The following is a 17,844-nucleotide window of genomic DNA, read 5'->3' on the forward strand; positions in this document are numbered from 1 at the left end:
ACCCAGGTCAAAAACTAGGTCACTAGGTCAATTAGTAGAAAAACCTTGTGAACACAATAGAGGTCACAATTTTAGCCTTATCTTAATGAAACTTGGTCAGAATGATCATCTTTACATAAGCTAGGTCAAGTTCCATATTGGGTCAACCCAGGTCAAAAACTAGGTCACTAGGTCAATTAGTAGAAAAACCTTGTGAACACAATAGAGGTCACAATTTTAGCCTAATCTCAATGCAACTTGGTCAGAATGATCATCGCTATAAAATGTAGGTCAAGTTCGATATTGGGTCATTCACGGTCAATAACTAGGTCACTAGGTCAATTAGTACAAAAACCTTGTGAACACAATAGAGGTCACAATTTTAGCCTAATCTCAATGCAACTTGGTCAGAATGATCATCTCTATAAAATCTAGGTCAAGTTCGATATTGGGTCATCTGCGGTCAATAACTAGGTCACTAGGTCAATTATTAGAAAAACCTTGTGAACAAAATAGAGGTCACAATTTTAGGCTAATCTTAATGCAACTTGGTCAGAATGATCATCTCTATAAAATCTGGGTCAAGTTCGATATTGGGTCATATGCAGTCAATAACTAGGTCACTAGGTCAATTATTAGAAAAACCTTGTGAACAAAATAGAGGTCACAATTTTAGCCTTATCTTAATGAAACTTGGTCAGAATGATCATCTTAACATAAGCTAGGTCAAGTTCCATATTGGGTCAACCCAGGTCAAAAACTAGGTCACTAGGTCAATTAGTAGAAAAACCTTGTGAACACAATAGAGGTCACAATTTTAGGCTTAACTCAATTCAACTTGGTCAGAATGATCATCTGTAGAAAAATATAGGTCAAGTCGATATTGGGTCATTCGCGGTCAATAACTAGGTCACTAGGTCAATTAGTATAAAAACCTTGTGAACACAATAGAGGTCACAACTTAAGCCTAATCTAAATGTAACTTGGTCAGAATGATCATCTCTATAAAATCTAGGTCAAGTTCGATATTGGGTCATTTACCGTCAATAACTAGGTCAATAGGTCAATTAGTAGAAAAACCTTGTGAACACAATAGAGGTCACAATTTTAGCCTAATGTTAATGCAACTTGGTCAGAATGATCATCTGTATAAAATCTGGGTCATGTTCGATATTGGGTCATTCACAGTCAATAACTAGGTCACTAGGTCAGATATTAGAAAAACCTTATGAACACAATAGAGGTCACAATTTTAGCCTAATCTTATGAAACTTGGTCAGACTGATCATCTTTATAAAATCTAGGTCAAGTTCCACATTGGGTCATCCGCGGTCAATAACTAGGTCACTAGGTCAGATAGTAAAAAAACCTTGTGAACACAATAGAGGTCACAATTTTAGCCTAATCTTAATGAAACTTGGTCAGAATGATCATCTTAACATAAGCTAGGTCAAGTTCCATATTGGGTCAACCCAGGTCAAAAACTAGGTCACTAGGTAAATTAGTAGAAAAACCTTGTGAACACAATAGAGGTCACAATTTTAGGCTTATCTCAATTCAACTTGGTCAGAATGATCATCTCTAGAACAATATAGGTCAAGTTCGATATTGGTTCACTTTATTTAGCAAAGCTACAGGTGAGCGATACAGGGCCATCATGGCCCTCTTGTTTATTAAGGTACTAACATTGTCTCTGTGAACTTAATGTAAAAAAAACATTTCAGCTAAGCTCCCATAAGGAATCAGTAAGCCTCAGAGGAGCAGTTACTAGCCAGTCCCCTTACTTGGTTACCATGGAAACAAGCCGCAACAATGAGCCGCGCTGGAAGACGGACATCTCTCTGGACACTGATATCAGGACACTTGAGGCTACCATGACATATGGTCAGTTGTGGAAATATATTTCTACTATAAATAATTTATTATATCATCTCTTTGATGAATGTGGTATTGCAAAAGATGCTGGCAGGTGTTATATGATTTTAATGTAGAAACAAGGACGCTTGCTTAATGTTTGGCCAACATTTTTAACTTCCAATCAAGTTGCAGAGGTCAGTGGGTATGTGAGATGTATGGTATTCCCTTTGCTTAGTATGTGGTTAAGTTACCTGACTTGTAAGGAGGGCTTCTAGAGGTTGATCCATTGACTTGAAAAATACAAGGCTGTGAATATAGTATTACAGAACACATGCAATCTGGAATTTGTTTAATTTATTTATGCATTCACAGATGACATGAGTGGTAAGGTGATCACCAAGGCTTTGATGCTTAACGACACTGCAGTCCTGTCCGAGACAAACACCAAGGGTAGTTATGACACCACACAGGAGGGACGACTGTACGCACAACTGAGTGAGCGGGTCCTACATGGACACCTCAAGTGGAGGCCAGAGGTCATCAGTGAAGTCACTGTAAGTACTTTATAGATACTGAACATTAAAAGGTGGGAAGGGGAGGGGCTAACTATAACTTATCAGGCAGTTTTCATCCAAATGTTTGCTTCTAAAAGATAGACTGGCCTTATTTGGTTTTCTGTCTGTAAATAATAACTTATGGGACTGTAATTGTAATTTTCTTGAGGGCACATGTTGAACAACCTTTAAGTCAATGTATTATATGTACATGTGTCACATATTTCATTTCAGACTTATGGAGCCAAGGTTCTACAGCAGACTGTCTCAGAGCTAAGCCCAGTGGTGGAGTCCAGTCTACAGGAGCTAGGAACTGTCCTACAGCAGAAGCACAAGGCTATCAGTGCCAGTCTGGAGGCAGAATTATCTCCCCTTGGAGACTCTTACGAGTTGGAGGTGAAATCGGTGCAGCGGGAGGTGCGCCAGATGCGTAGGGAACTCAAGAGGATGTACAAACAGAATGAGCTCTACCTGCAGGACCTTGAGGTCGTATATGATGGGTTCGTCAAGAACATGATGTGAGTAGAAAATAAAATAGTGTCCTGCTCTTTTTAATCCATTATCATAGATTTAATTGTTTTTGAAATGTGGATTAACAAAATAGAAAAACTTAAAATGAGTACAAAATGGGCTAGTGCATTTGCTTTATATATCACTATGTCAATTGATGTTACATTCAAAGTTCAGCTACAACTTGTTATATATTCTTTGAGGAGATTTATATGGTTTACTTATGTTAAGCTTATGTCTTTAACTTACATTATTTAAATGACTTACTTATCCCAAATCTCAGGGCAAACTATGCCGTAGCCATTGCCCGTATGGAGTCCATGTACAAGCGGGTCCAGGAAACATTAAGGGAGATCTCCAACAAGATTGAACAGTACCCATTCCAGGAGAAATATAATGCACTTGTGAAATCTATCTCCGATGGCATCAAGGTTTGTCTTGTGTAATATTTTAATGTGTTTGTGTGTTTCGTATGAGGCTTTGTTTGGTTGTGTAGTGAATTTAGCTTGTTATATATTGGATAGGAATGGCGAGTCAAGATGTTTATCGATCAAGGTGTCTCATAGGTCCAGTGGGCTGGCCAGAACTTTAGAGGGTTGACACTTTAATAAACAAACACTTTACTTTATGTTTTGTATACTTTTTAAAAACAATCATATTGCATATTCAAAGAAGCAGTGTGTCTATAAACATTACATGATATGTTTAAGGCTGGTATGTTATAAAGAAAATATACTAATCATTTCTGACAAAGTTATACATATGTTAATCTACTATGTTAATTTTCCCTTTGTGGTTGACTATAATGCTTGGCTATTTCCTCCAAGGATTTTGAAGCAAGGTTGAGGTACGAGCTGGTCATGGCGGTCAGTGAGGTGGTTCAAGCGAGGTTAAACATTATAATTACGTTGTCAGAAGTGTTTCCTTAGGATAACAAAACAGCTGTAATAATTGTACTTCGCTTTCGCTTCAGGATGGTGAGGCAGCGTTGAGGTTGGAGCTCGCCACAGTGGTCAGTGAGATGGTGGCGGGACTTGACAAGCTGTCTGACATGTACAATGAGGCTATTACTGACATCTCCCTGAGTCTGCGGGAACTCATTGAAGGTTGGCATATTCATTGGATGTTTTCATGTTGCCTATAGAATTTATGTTTTGTTGAGGTTCTTATGCAGAAGGGACAAAGGTTGTTAGTCACAGCGTTTACATATAGACTCATATTATAAACGGTTTTAATAAATTTCAGTCTTCTGCTACATTTTGATAGAAATCTTGTCAATGTATAAATTTTCACAATTGTGTCACTATGGATAAGCAAATGCTGATGTTCTTTTGAAATAAGTTTTATGATGTCTAAAGTAGCCTGTATATTAAAAAAAACATTCAAATAATGATTTTACACTACCCTATAGCTCTGCTGAAGGAGCTAACCATGAAGCCGTACCTGGATGACGTGAAGGCGGCCCTAGACAGACTGACCAAAGGAGTGGACATTTCCAGTATTGACCACGCACAGATTGTCCAGAAAATACAGACAGTACAGAAGGTATGAAAGGAATGGTACTGACTCCCTGTCTGTCAGCACATACTATCATGGGTGAAAGTTTTCCGTATTAATACGGAATTCCGTATTTTCGGTCTTCTCAGGGGTCATTTTTCTAAATCGTGTAAATCCAGGGAGTTTTTCGGGGGGTGGAGGGTGTACCCTAAACCCCATCATCAACATCGCGATCTACTTAAAATTGAAGATAAAACAAAGTTAAATTTTCTGGTTTACCAATTTCATTCTTTAAATAGCGTTGCCATAAGTGGTAAAATTCGAACGTTTCCGAAAATAGTCGTTTCTTTTCGTAAAAAAAGAATTGTCATTCCAATGTTCTCCGAATAACCTCGGCAGTTTCCGCACCAACAAAAACTTGGATGGCGGAAAAGGCCGGTTTTCGCCGAATATTTACGGTCAGTATCCTTTACGACATACCGCAAATATGAGGCAAAAATAAACAATGAAATAAATCAAAATACTGCTGTCAAAATTGAACAATGAAGTTTGTACCCCCAGGGTATAATACTAAAGAGCTAGAACAGCCTGCGAAAAACAAATGGATGTGGTAATGGCTGTCAAAAGTCGATTCGAAGGGTGTGAAATTGTCCGATTGGTAACTTGATAAAAATACAAAACACTATTCAATATAAATCTTTAATTGTATTCTGTTTTTCATTTTTTAACTTTTATTGGATGAGTTACAGAGTTAAATGAATTCTTGATTAATGAGCAAGAATTGAAGTATTGAGGGATGTTTCTGTCAGGGGCCTTATGTACATGTATGTTGACAAAAGCTGCCAGAAATATTATAAATAAACAACATAGATTTGATTGATTAAAAGACAGGAAAGGCTTTAAAATGTGTTTTAAAATGCTTAATTTCTGGAGCTTCCGGGGGCCTCCGGGTTAATTTTTCAGTATTTTGAAAATTTGCAACTTTCACCCATGTACTATATTTAAGTTAAATTTTGTCCTATTTGGTGTCTTTGTACTACGCAAAATACAAATATAAAGTTTGGCAGGTGAAATATCATTTGTTCTGGCTTAAATGCACAGGATATTTTTCATACTGTGTGTATTTAGGGATAGAATAAGAAAGGTTCTAGGCAACATTAAAAACAGATTCACTAGGAACTGTTTTATTTTCGCCCAGTGTTGTAGTAAGTCACCTTTTGTTCATTTACTGTCAGATGTTGGATGATGTCCTGCGTACAGACAGTATTCCCGAGAAGCTGCGCCTGGTGCAGGAGCGTACGCGGGAGATTCTGGCGGAGAACTTTGGTGACCTGATGGACAACAAGGATGTACAGGATGTGCAGAAGGCCATAACAGACCTGTATCAACAGGTAGGCTCTTTTAGCAGGAACTATCAATGACAGCACTGTATGTTTACACTTCATGGAAATGAAAGAAGCTTGCATATTGTTCATCAATACCATGACTTACAAAACCAAATGTCTGACACAAACATGTATTTGGAAGCTGCTACACCACTAATCAATGAACATACATGATATTCTTTTATAAATTATGGTCATGTCTTAAGGATTTGTGCTATAAATTCAAGTATATTGGGAGTAACAATTTAACCCTGTGTATTTTCTGTGTATTTGTTTAGCTAACCTGGGTCTACGAGTACACTGACATGAAGATGTCACTGAAAGAGTTGCTCCAGAGCCTATCTGACAAACTCAGATCAAAGGTGTTAGAAGAGTTCAACCAGCTACCTATTGGTCTCCTTGACCTTCACAAGTCTAAGGTCACAACCTTTGACCTCCAGAAGGGTGAAATTGAGTTTGACCTTTATCTTCCGATCCCAGTGGAAAACTTTGATGAGCTGATGAGTATCACAGTGGATAAATACATGACAAAGATTGAAAAGATGGTGGACAAGTACTTCCCTCGGCGAGATATCTGCCTCTGGGATCTGTACTACAGCCTGCCCCATGTTCAGTGGAGCCACAAGGACTGGGTGCCCCCATTTGATGGTGCGTGCAGTTATTGCATGTTTTAGAATAATTGAATATCAGATAAACCACATTATATAAAATGGTTGACTAAATAATCCAATCCAAAAAACCTATTATTGTGCAAATAATGTGCATCCAATAACTACTCAGGTGTTCATGTCCTAGTTTGATCTTGAGGCAGTTTGAAAAAGTTTTAATTAATATTTCAGTTGACTTACTTTCATGTTTTACAGCATTTGGCACCATCTCTGGCAAGCAGCACCTGACTACATTTGATGGGCATCACTACGACCTGGCAGGACTATGCAGTTACGTTCTTGCTACCGATCTGGACAACAGCAACTTCAGCGTCGTCCTCAAGTACACTGGTGGACCTCGTAATCTCGCGAAGGAGTCCATCATCACCATGGTAGATGGGAGAACTGTTGAGATACTACAGAACTACATGGTAAGTTTAAAAAGTGTTTTGATAAGATTTTCTTTACTATTATGTTTTTCAGGGAAAGCTTGTTTTTCGGACAAAATGTTTAGTTGTGACATGATTTATAGATAATCTGGTTCGTCATAGCCATAGTCACACTAGTCGATATGTTCAAGTCTCTGCTCGTGAGATTGCAGATTTTGATTTGTACTCACTTGCTCACTTCTTACAGATTAAAGAATAGATAACATTTTCTGATTCTTGTCACTTTTGTCACCCATACTCACTACATATATGTAAACTGCATTTTTGTCACATCTCAAATATAACTATAAACGTTCTAAAGCGAAAAAGGATTGGTAGTTGCTATGATTGCTGCTGCTCCTGTTGTTGCACAAAATATTACAATAGAACAACCAAATGTATTGGTCACATTTGAAATGATTATTTCCTTTTATCAGAAAATTATGAATTAAATCCATACATTTTTAAGTACTCAATTTAAATGTCACTGCTTGATCTAAATAGTTAGTGAATAGTGTTTTAATTCCATACCTTTAGCACTTTATTTAAATGTCACTGCTTGGCTGAAATAGTGAATAATGATTTAATTCCATACATTTCCAAGCACTCTATTTAAATGTCACTGCATGCCATAGACCTAAATGGTGTCTTCCAAATTAGGCATCATAATACAAATGTGTTTCAGGTGATGGTGGATAACAAGCCTACAGAGCTGCCATACTACACAGACAGGTTGAGCATCGTCAGGTCAGGGTCAAAGGTCACCTTGAGCAGCAAGGTCGGCCTCGTGGTCATGTCTGACTTCAAGAACGACTACCATCTAGTCCATCTGAGTGGCTGGTACTTTAATAAAGTGGGAGGTTTATTTGGGAACTTTGACTATGAACACAGCAATGATGTGATGACCCCAGATGGCATCCAGGAGGCAAAACTGAGACGGTACTTTAACACCTGGGAGGTGGATGCCTCGTGTAAGTCGACCCGCATCTTTGTTGACCCGGAAGTGACCAAACGTGATGAAACTTGCACTGCCGTATTCGAAGCCACTACCTCCAACCTTCGACCTTGCTTCCTACATGTAACTATAGCCAATGTATTCCTTACAATTAAAAAAACAATCATAATAAGTATAATGCCAAGTTTTCTATCTTGAACCAATAATCCATAAATATTTCATGTGAAAGATGTGATGGATAAATGTATGAACTACATGGACAGAATTCTCATGTATGTATGTGTCATGAAAAATCAGCAAATATATACCAGTCAAACTACTTCAATGATAATGTTCAGTAACAAAAACTTAGTTCATCATTTTAAAAGACTATACATGTGAAAGTTCATAAAACTTGACCTTTGGTGATTTATTCATATACTAGTAATTGAAACACTGTAGTCAAAGATTGGTACTTATTTTAATCTTTATTTCGCAGGTTGAACCGAGCCACTACCGCCTGAGCTGTGACAGTGACCCGAGTGCTGTGTGTGACATGGCTACCCTGTACCGGGAGATGTGTGCCAAACATGGAGTGGATGTCTACATACCTTCACAGTGTGGTAGGTTGAGGATGGAGCTGTCTCATGTATTTCCTCGTATTATTCTCGCATTAAAATTAGAATAATGTTGATCATTTGTCGAAGATTTAATCCTTTTCCTAATTTAAACCTCTCTCATATTGATCTCTGCTGCTTGTCTGTCTAAAGTGAATGCACATTTATTCATTTTTTATGAGCTAAGCTCATGATGACACACTGTTTTATTGTTAAAATAGAGGACACATGACCGGTCATTCAATACAATTTTTTTAATAAATACAATTTGTCTTAAATTGCGTTTTATCAATTTTAGTTAACAAGTTCAAAAAAGTCATATTAAATTAATCTATCATAGATATTACCTGGTAATATGTTTTTACTTGTCAAATGAATTGTTTTTGTCGCCAGTTTAATACTGAAAGTTAAATAAAAAAACTCTGATCTGAACTCATTATTTTACGTTATGACTTTTTCAGTTCAGTGCGAGTCCCACAGCCAGAAGCAGTTTGATTCATCAGAGAGGCTTCGTTATGAAAAATCGAGCCCAGATGGTATGGAGCCGGTTAAATCAATGGATGTTGTAGTTGTCGTGGAAGAAGGGCGATGCAATCAGGACATCAAGTCAAAACTGAGAGATGTTGTCATTACCCTTGAACAGACGCTCGAGAAATCTGGTGAGACTTCCCTTCATTACTATAGATCTTGATGAATATATGAGTAACAAATGGTTAATTGCTTTAACTTTTTATTTATCTTTCCTGATGAACAATTAAGACATAGATTTAAATGAATGAAAATTCAAAGATACTCTGTGTACTAGAGCCAAAAATGTAGAATACATATGTACATAAGTATATAGTTGTATTGATAGCCAATGAAAAGTGAAACATCAAATCATCTAGAAGCTGTTGTTTAATTATTCACAATAACTAATATAATATCAGGGAAAAAAAAGAAATGCCTGAGTGATGCTAAAATTGTTGTCAACCAATAAAGTATATGTAAATGTTTTTGTGTTCCAGGTATGCGGGGCAACCAGTACGGTGTTGTGGGTTACAGTGATGAGGTCGTCTCCCACACAATGGAGGGGCAACTCTTCAACGAGGGTTCCAAGGTCGCCATGGGGCTTGAGAACCTGCGATACCAGAAGAACTTAATGACCTCAGACCCCCTTGCCGCCGTCATGTACGCGACCTCGTTGCCCTTCAGGACCGGAGTAAAGAAATCCATTGTCCTTGCTAGGTAACGCTCAGTTTTACAACCTTTTAAGTGATATGGTAAGGGAAGGTCAATAATGAGGCTCTTGAAAAGTCAGGTCAGGTGCAATGTACTGTACTGTATGTATAAAAGTACTGTTTTGCCCCAAAATGTCATATGTTTGTTTCGAACATTATTTATTCATGACTTTCAAATTTTAATTCTATGTGTAAGGGAATTGCTTTCTTATTGAATGACTTGTGGAGAATATAAAAAAAATATTTCTTAAATGTCATCAATTTATTGATTCCTATATTGTGCTACAATATTTTGTTTGCATGTTAAATTCATTTCATTTTTATGATCTGTGTTTTAATAAAACAAATGTCCCTCTCCAGTTGTTCCCTGTGTCAGACATCAGACAGCTATGCGTACAGTCGCCTCAACTCCCTGCTCCAGCAAAGGGACATCACTCTACATGTACTGAGAGAAAAGAGCCTCATGTTGAAAACAAACAGACAACCCAAATCACAGATCTATGGTGGGTTTAACAATACCTATAACTATGAAAAGAACTAATTATGAAAACTAAAAATGTCTTACATGAGCATCAATGATGCAGTTAAAGGTTGTTAACAATAATTAAACTGTTAAAAATCCTACAATGACAAAGTTTATTTGCTATAAGGCCACCGGCCTATTACAATATAAAGTATTTATATACAATTTGTAAAAAAATGTAAGAAACCATAATGCTGCTGTGATTTAGTTTTTCTGTAATCTAAAAGATACCCTGGTTTGATATCAATGACATTCAGCAAATTGAAATGAAACATAGCAATCTCTAATTGTACTTGTCGAATGATGGAAAAGTGAGTTAAAATAACAAGGCATATGGTATACAATTGTATATCAAGATGATATTGGTGCCATTTTTTATATTTATTTTATACTACCTAGGTCTATCTCGTGAGCGTGTATACTACGGGGAGCAGCACATGTCAGAGCAAGATCTATTCCCTGAAATGGACGTACCCACGGACCTGTGTGTCTCACTTGCTCTCCAGTCCAACGGCACACTGTTTGACACCGGTAACCTGCAGGTATGGGACTGTTTAGTTGACTCAACACGCTCAAGGGTCTAAGTGTCCCAATTTCCATTCTAGCTAAGGTGATTAAAGTTTTAGTCATATTTGATCATATTTTGCGGTGCATACTTCACTTTAAGGCAACTATAAAATAAACATAAATACTTACTCACATTTGAAAGATAAATAGTCCAATAATGAGACTTTCTCTCTTCCCCTGATAGATTGGCAGTGTGTCCCGGCAGCGTGAGTTTATGAAGACAGTTGGGGAGCAGGTTCAGCAGCAGACTGGTTCACCATGCCAAGTGTGCAGTTGTGAGCTAAACAAGTATGGGCTGCCACAGTCCGTCTGCAGACGCTGTGATTCACAACCAGTCAACTTTCAGGTGGGTAGCAGTAGGTGTCAAGTTGGACTTATATTTTAAGTTAAAAGGCTAAATGATGACTTTGAAAAAAAATAAATCAAAAAATATGTAAAATGGTTCCATCCAGGCTAACATATATCATAGAATAACAAAGCTTTAGTAAAAATGTAATTGTTTTAATTCAGAAAGCTTTTTTGTTATTTTGTCAGTTGAAAAGGAAAAACCAAGTTACTATTAACTATTTCCAGCCCCCTGTCACCCTGGTGAAAAAACTAACAGACCTGAAGAACACCATTACACACAATGTTCAGGTAATAAGAGCTACATACAATGTTCAGGTTTAAGTTACTAACCTACATGCAATGTTCTGGTAATAACAGATGCTAGCCTACAGACAATGTTCCGATTTCAACTACAGACCTATACACAATGTTCTGGTTATAAAAGATGCTACCCTGCTCACAATGTTATGTAAAAATGAGATACAAGCCTACTCACTTTGATCAAGTATTAGAAGATCTCCACACAATGTTCATGTAATGAGAGATGCTAGTATACATACAATGTTCAATTAATAGGAGATGCTGGGTTACACACAATGTTCAGGTAATAACAGGTGCTAGCTGTCAATGTTCAGGTAATAAGGGATGCTAGCAAACACAATGTTCAGGTCCTAGATGCTAGCCCACACACAATGTTCAGGTTCTAGATGCTAGCCATCAATGTTTATGTAATAAGAGATGTTAGCCCACACACAATGTTTAGGTTCTAGATGCTAGCCCACACACAATGTTCATGTAATAATAGATGCTAGCCATCAATGTGCATGTAATAATAGATGCTAGCCCACACACAATGTTCATGTAATAAGAGATGCTAGCCCACACACAATGTTTCATGTAATAAGAGATGCTAGCCCATATACAATGTTTCATGTAATAAGAGATGCTAGCCCACACACAATGCTTATGTAATAAGAGATGCTAGCCCACACACAATGTTCATGTAATTTAAGATGCTAGCCAACACACAATGTTTCATGTAATAAGAGATGCTAGCCCACACACAATGTTCATGTAATAATAGGTGCTAGCCCACACACAATGTTCATGTAACTATAGATGCTAGCCCACACACAATGTTCATATAATTAAAGATGCTAGCCCACACACAATGTTCATGTATTAAAAGGTAGGCCACACACACAATGTTCATGTAATAAGAGATGCTAGCCCACACACAATGTTTATGTAATAAGAGATGCTAGCCCACACACAATGTTCATGTAATAAGAGATGCTAGCCCATACACAATGTTCATGTAATAAGAGATGCTAGCCCACACACAATGTTCATGTAATAATAGGTGCTAGCCCACACACAATGTTCATGTAATAATAGGTGCTAGCCCACACACAATGTTTATGTAATAAGAGATGCTAGCCCACACACAATGTTCATGTAATAATAGGTGCTAGCCCACACACAATGTTCATGTAATAATAGGTGCTAGCCCACACACAATGTTCATGTAATAATAGGTGCTAGCCCACACACAATGTTTATGTAATAATAGATGCTAGCCCATACACAATGTTCATGTAATAATAGATGCTAGCCCACACACAATGTTCATGTAATAATAGGTGCTAGCCCACACACAATGTTTATGTAATAATAGATGCTAGCCCACACACAATGTTTCATGTAATAATAGGTGCTAGCCCATACGAAATGTTTCATGTAATAAGAGATGCTAGCCCACACACAATGTTCATGTAATAATAGGTGCTAGCCCACACACAATGTTCATGTAATAATAGATGCTAGCCCACACACAATGTTCATGTAATAATAGATGCTAGCCCACACACAATGTTCATGTAATAATAGATGCTAGCCCATACACAATGTTCATGTAATAATAGGTGCTAGCCCACACACAATGTTCATGTAATAAGAGATGCTAGCCCACACACAATGTTTATGTAATAAGAGATGCTAGCCCACACACAATGTTCATGTAATAATAGATGCTAGCCCATACACAATGTTCATGTAATAATAGATGCTAGCCCACACACAATGTTCATGTAATAATAGATGCTAGCCCATACACAATGTTTATGTAATAAGAGATGCTAGCCCACACACAATGTTCATGTAATAATAGGTGCTAGCCCACACACAATGTTCATGTAATAATAGGTGCTAGCCCACACACAATGTTCATGTAATAATAGGTGCTAGCCCATACACAATGTTCATGTAATAATAGATGCTTGCCACACACAATGTTCATGTAATAATAGATGCTAGCCACACACAATGTTCATGTAATAATAGATGCTAGCCCACACACAATGTTCATGTAATAATAGATGCTAGCCACACACAATGTTTATGTAATAAGAGATGCTAGCCCACACACAATGTTCATGTAATAATAGGTGCTAGCCACACACAATGTTCATGTAATAATAGATGCTAGCCCATACACAATGTTCATGTAATAATAGGGGCTAGCCCACACACAATGTTCATGTAATAATAGGTGCTAGCCCACACACAATGTTCATGTAATAATAGGTGCTAGCCCACACACAATGTTTATGTAATAATAGGTGCTAGCCCACACACAATGTTTATGTAATAATAGGTGCTAGCCCACACACAATGTTTATGTAATAATAGGTGCTAGCCCACACACAATGTTCATGTAATAAGAGGTGCTAGCCCACACACAATGTTCATGTAATAAGAGGTGCTAGCCCACACACAATGTTTATGTAATAATAGGTGCTAGCCAACACACAATGTTTCATGTAATAATAGGTGCTAGCCCACACACAATGTTCATGTAATAATAGATGCTAGCCCACACACAATGTTCATGTAATAATAGATGCTAGCCCACACACAATGTTTCATGTAATAAGAGGTGCTAGCCCACACACAATGTTTCATGTAATAAGAGATGCTAGCCCATACACAATGTTCATGTAATAATAGGTGCTAGCCCACACACAATGTTCATGTAATAATAGGTGCTAGCCCACACACAATGTACATGTAATAATAGGTGCTAGCCCACACACAATGTTTATGTAATAAAAGGTGCTAGCCACACACAATGTTCATGTAATAATAGATGCTAGCCCATACACAATGTTTCATGTAATAAGAGATGCTAGCCCATACACAATGTTCATGTAATAATAGGTGCTAGCCCACACACAATGTTTATGTAATAAGAGATGCTAGCCCACACACAATGTTCATGTAATAATAGGTGCTAGCCACACACAATGTTCATGTAATAATAGATGCTAGCCCATACACAATGTTCATGTAATAATAGGTGCTAGCCCACACACAATGTTTATGTAATGAGAGATGCTAGCCCACACACAATGTTCATGTAATAAGAGATGCTAGCCCACACACAGATGCTAGCCACACACAATGTTTCATGTAATAAGAGATGCTAGCCACACACAATGTTTCATGTAATAAGAGATGCTAGCCCATATACAATGTTCATGTAATAATAGATGCTAGCCCATACACAATGTTCATGTAATAATAGGTGCTAGCCCACACACAATGTTCATGTAATAATAGGTGCTAGCCCATACACAATGTTCATGTAATAATAGGTGCTAGCCCACACACAATGTTCATGTAATAATAGGTGCTAGCCCACACACAATGTTTATGTAATAAGAGATGCTAGCCCACACACAATGTTCATGTAATAAGAGATGCTAACCCACACACAATGTTTCATGTAATAAGAGATGCTAGCCCACACACAATGTTTCATGTAATAAGAGATGCTAGCCCACACACAATGTTTCATGTAATAAGAGATGCTAGCCCACACACAATGTTCATGTAATAATAGGTGCTAGCCCATACACAATGTTCATGTAATAATAGATGCTAGCCCACACACAATGTTTATGTAATAAGAGATGCTAGCCCACACACAATGTTTCATGTAATAAGAGATGCCAGGCTACACACAATGTTTCATGTAATAAGAGATGCTAGCCACACACAATGTTCATGTAATAATAGATGCTAGCCCACACACAATGTTCATGTAATAAGAGATGCTAGCCACACACAATGTTCATGTAATAATAGATGCTAGCCCCCACACAATGTTTTATGTAATAAGAGATGCTAGCCACACACAATGTTTCATGTAATAAGCTATGCTAGCCCACACACAATGTTCATGTAATAATAGATGCTAGCCCATACACAATGTTCATGTAATAATAGGTGCTAGCCCACACACAATGTTTCATGTAAAAATAGGTGCTAGCCCACACATAATGTTTCATGTAATAATAGATGCTAGCCCACACACAATGTTCATGTAATAATAGGTGCTAGCCCATACACAATGTTCATGTAATAATAGGTGGTAGCCCATACACAATGTTCATGTAATAATAGGTGCTAGCCCACACACAATGTTTCATGTAATAATAGGTGCTAGCCCATACACAATGTTTCATGTAATAATAGGTGCTAGCCCATACACAATGTTTCATGTAATAATAGGTGCTAGCCCATACACAATGTTCATGTAATAATAGGTGCTAGCCCACACACAATGTTTCATGTTATTAAAGGTGCTAGCCCATACACAATGTTTCATGTAATAATAGGTGCTAGCCCATACACAATGTTCATGTAATAATAGGTGCTAGCCCACACACAATGTTTCATGTAATAATAGGTGCTAGCCCACACACAATGTTCATGTAATAATAGGTGCTAGCCCACACACAATGTTTCATGTAATAATAGGTGCTAGCCCATACACAATGTTCATGTAATAATAGGTGCTAGCCCACACACAATGTTTCATGTAATAATAGGTGCTAGCCCACACACAATGTTCATGTAATAATAGGTGCTAGCCCACACACAATATTCATGTAATAATAGGTGCTAGCCCATACACAATGTTTCATGTAATAAGAGATGCTAGCCCATACACAATGTTCATGTAATAATAGGTGCTAGCCCACACACAATGTTTCATGTAATAATAGGTGCTAGCCCACACACAATGTTTATGTAATAATATTTGCTAGCCCACACACAATGTTTCATGTAATAATAGGTGCTAGCCCACACACAATGTTTCATGTAATAATAGGTGCTAGCCCACACACAATGTTTCATGTAATAATAGATGCTAGCCCACACACAATGTTCATGTAATAATAGATGCTAGCCCACACACAATGTTTCATGTAATAATAGATGCTAGCCCACACACAATGTTTATGTAATAATAGGTGCTAGCCCACACACAATGTTTCATGTAATAATAGGTGCTAGCCCACACACAATGTTTCATGTAATAATAGATGCTAGCCCACACACAATGTTTCATGTAATAATAGATGCTAGCCCACACACAATGTTTATGTAATAATAGATGCTAGCCCACACACAATGTTTCATGTAATAATAGATGCTAGCCCACACACAATGTACATATAATTAAAGATGCTAGCCCACACACAATGTTCATGTAATAAAAGGTGCTAGCCCACACACAATGTTCATGTAATAATAGATGCTAGCCCACACACAATGTTCATGTAATAATAGATGCTAGCCCACACACAATGTTCATGTAATAATAGATGCTAGCCCACACACAATGTACATATAATTAAAGATGCTAGCCCACACACAATGTTCATGTAATAAAAGGTGCTAGCCCACACACAATGTTCATGTAATTAAAGATGCTAGCCCACACACAATGTTCATGTAATAAAAGGTGCTAGCCCACACACAATGTTCATGTAATAATAGATGCTAGCCCACACACAATGTTCATGTAATAAAAGGTGCTAGCCCATACACAATGTTCATGTAATAATAGATGCTAGCCCACACACAATGTTTATGTAATGAGAGATGCTAGCCCACACACAATGTTCATGTAATAAGAGATGCTAGCCCACACACAGATGCTAGCCACACACAATGTTTCATGTAATAAGAGATGCTAGCCACACACAATGTTTCATGTAATAAGAGATGCTAGCCCATATACAATGTTCATGTAATAATAGATGCTAGCCCATACACAATGTTCATGTAATAATAGGTGCTAGCCCACACACAATGTTCATGTAATAATAGGTGCTAGCCCATACACAATGTTCATGTAATAATAGGTGCTAGCCCACACACAATGTTCATGTAATAATAGGTGCTAGCCCACACACAATGTTTATGTAATAAGAGATGCTAGCCCACACACAATGTTCATGTAATAAGAGATGCTAACCCACACACAATGTTTCATGTAATAAGAGATGCTAGCCCACACACAATGTTTCATGTAATAAGAGATGCTAGCCCACACACAATGTTTCATGTAATAAGAGATGCTAGCCCACACACAATGTTCATGTAATAATAGGTGCTAGCCCACACACAATGTTCATGTAATAAGAGATGCTAGCCCACACACAATGTTTATGTAATAAGAGATGCTAGCCCACACACAATGTTTCATGTAATAAGAGATGCCAGGCTACACACAATGTTTCATGTAATAAGAGATGCTAGCCACACACAATGTTCATGTAATAATAGATGCTAGCCACACACAATGTTCATGTAATAAGAGATGCTAGCCACACACAATGTTCATGTAATAATAGATGCTAGCCCCCACACAATGTTTCATGTAATAAGAGATGCTAGCCACACACAATGTTTCATGTAATAAGCTATGCTAGCCCACACACAA

General features: G+C 37.5%; 1 protein-coding gene across 1 annotated transcript in view; it reads left to right on the top strand.

The window, feature by feature from the left end:
• The window catches only part of LOC128212800 (apolipophorins-like), a 51,471-nt gene that overhangs the window by 29,021 nt on the left and 4,606 nt on the right, over positions 1-17,844 (top strand). Inside the window, exons 27-43 of the mRNA XM_052918119.1 lie at positions 1,704-1,863; positions 2,209-2,390; positions 2,625-2,908; positions 3,184-3,331; positions 3,874-4,006; positions 4,312-4,445; positions 5,633-5,788; positions 6,061-6,430; positions 6,646-6,860; positions 7,543-7,935; positions 8,291-8,414; positions 8,870-9,067; positions 9,416-9,635; positions 9,989-10,131; positions 10,551-10,693; positions 10,903-11,064; positions 11,292-11,354. Of these exons, the coding sequence (XP_052774079.1) occupies positions 1,704-1,863; positions 2,209-2,390; positions 2,625-2,908; positions 3,184-3,331; positions 3,874-4,006; positions 4,312-4,445; positions 5,633-5,788; positions 6,061-6,430; positions 6,646-6,860; positions 7,543-7,935; positions 8,291-8,414; positions 8,870-9,067; positions 9,416-9,635; positions 9,989-10,131; positions 10,551-10,693; positions 10,903-11,064; positions 11,292-11,354 (3,228 nt within the window). The remainder of the gene's footprint in view (positions 1-1,703; positions 1,864-2,208; positions 2,391-2,624; positions 2,909-3,183; positions 3,332-3,873; positions 4,007-4,311; positions 4,446-5,632; positions 5,789-6,060; positions 6,431-6,645; positions 6,861-7,542; positions 7,936-8,290; positions 8,415-8,869; positions 9,068-9,415; positions 9,636-9,988; positions 10,132-10,550; positions 10,694-10,902; positions 11,065-11,291; positions 11,355-17,844) is intronic.

The sequence above is a fragment of the Mya arenaria genome, chromosome 13 (genome assembly GCF_026914265.1).
Source record: "Mya arenaria isolate MELC-2E11 chromosome 13, ASM2691426v1".
Classification (NCBI taxonomy): Eukaryota; Metazoa; Mollusca; class Bivalvia; order Myida; family Myidae; genus Mya; species Mya arenaria.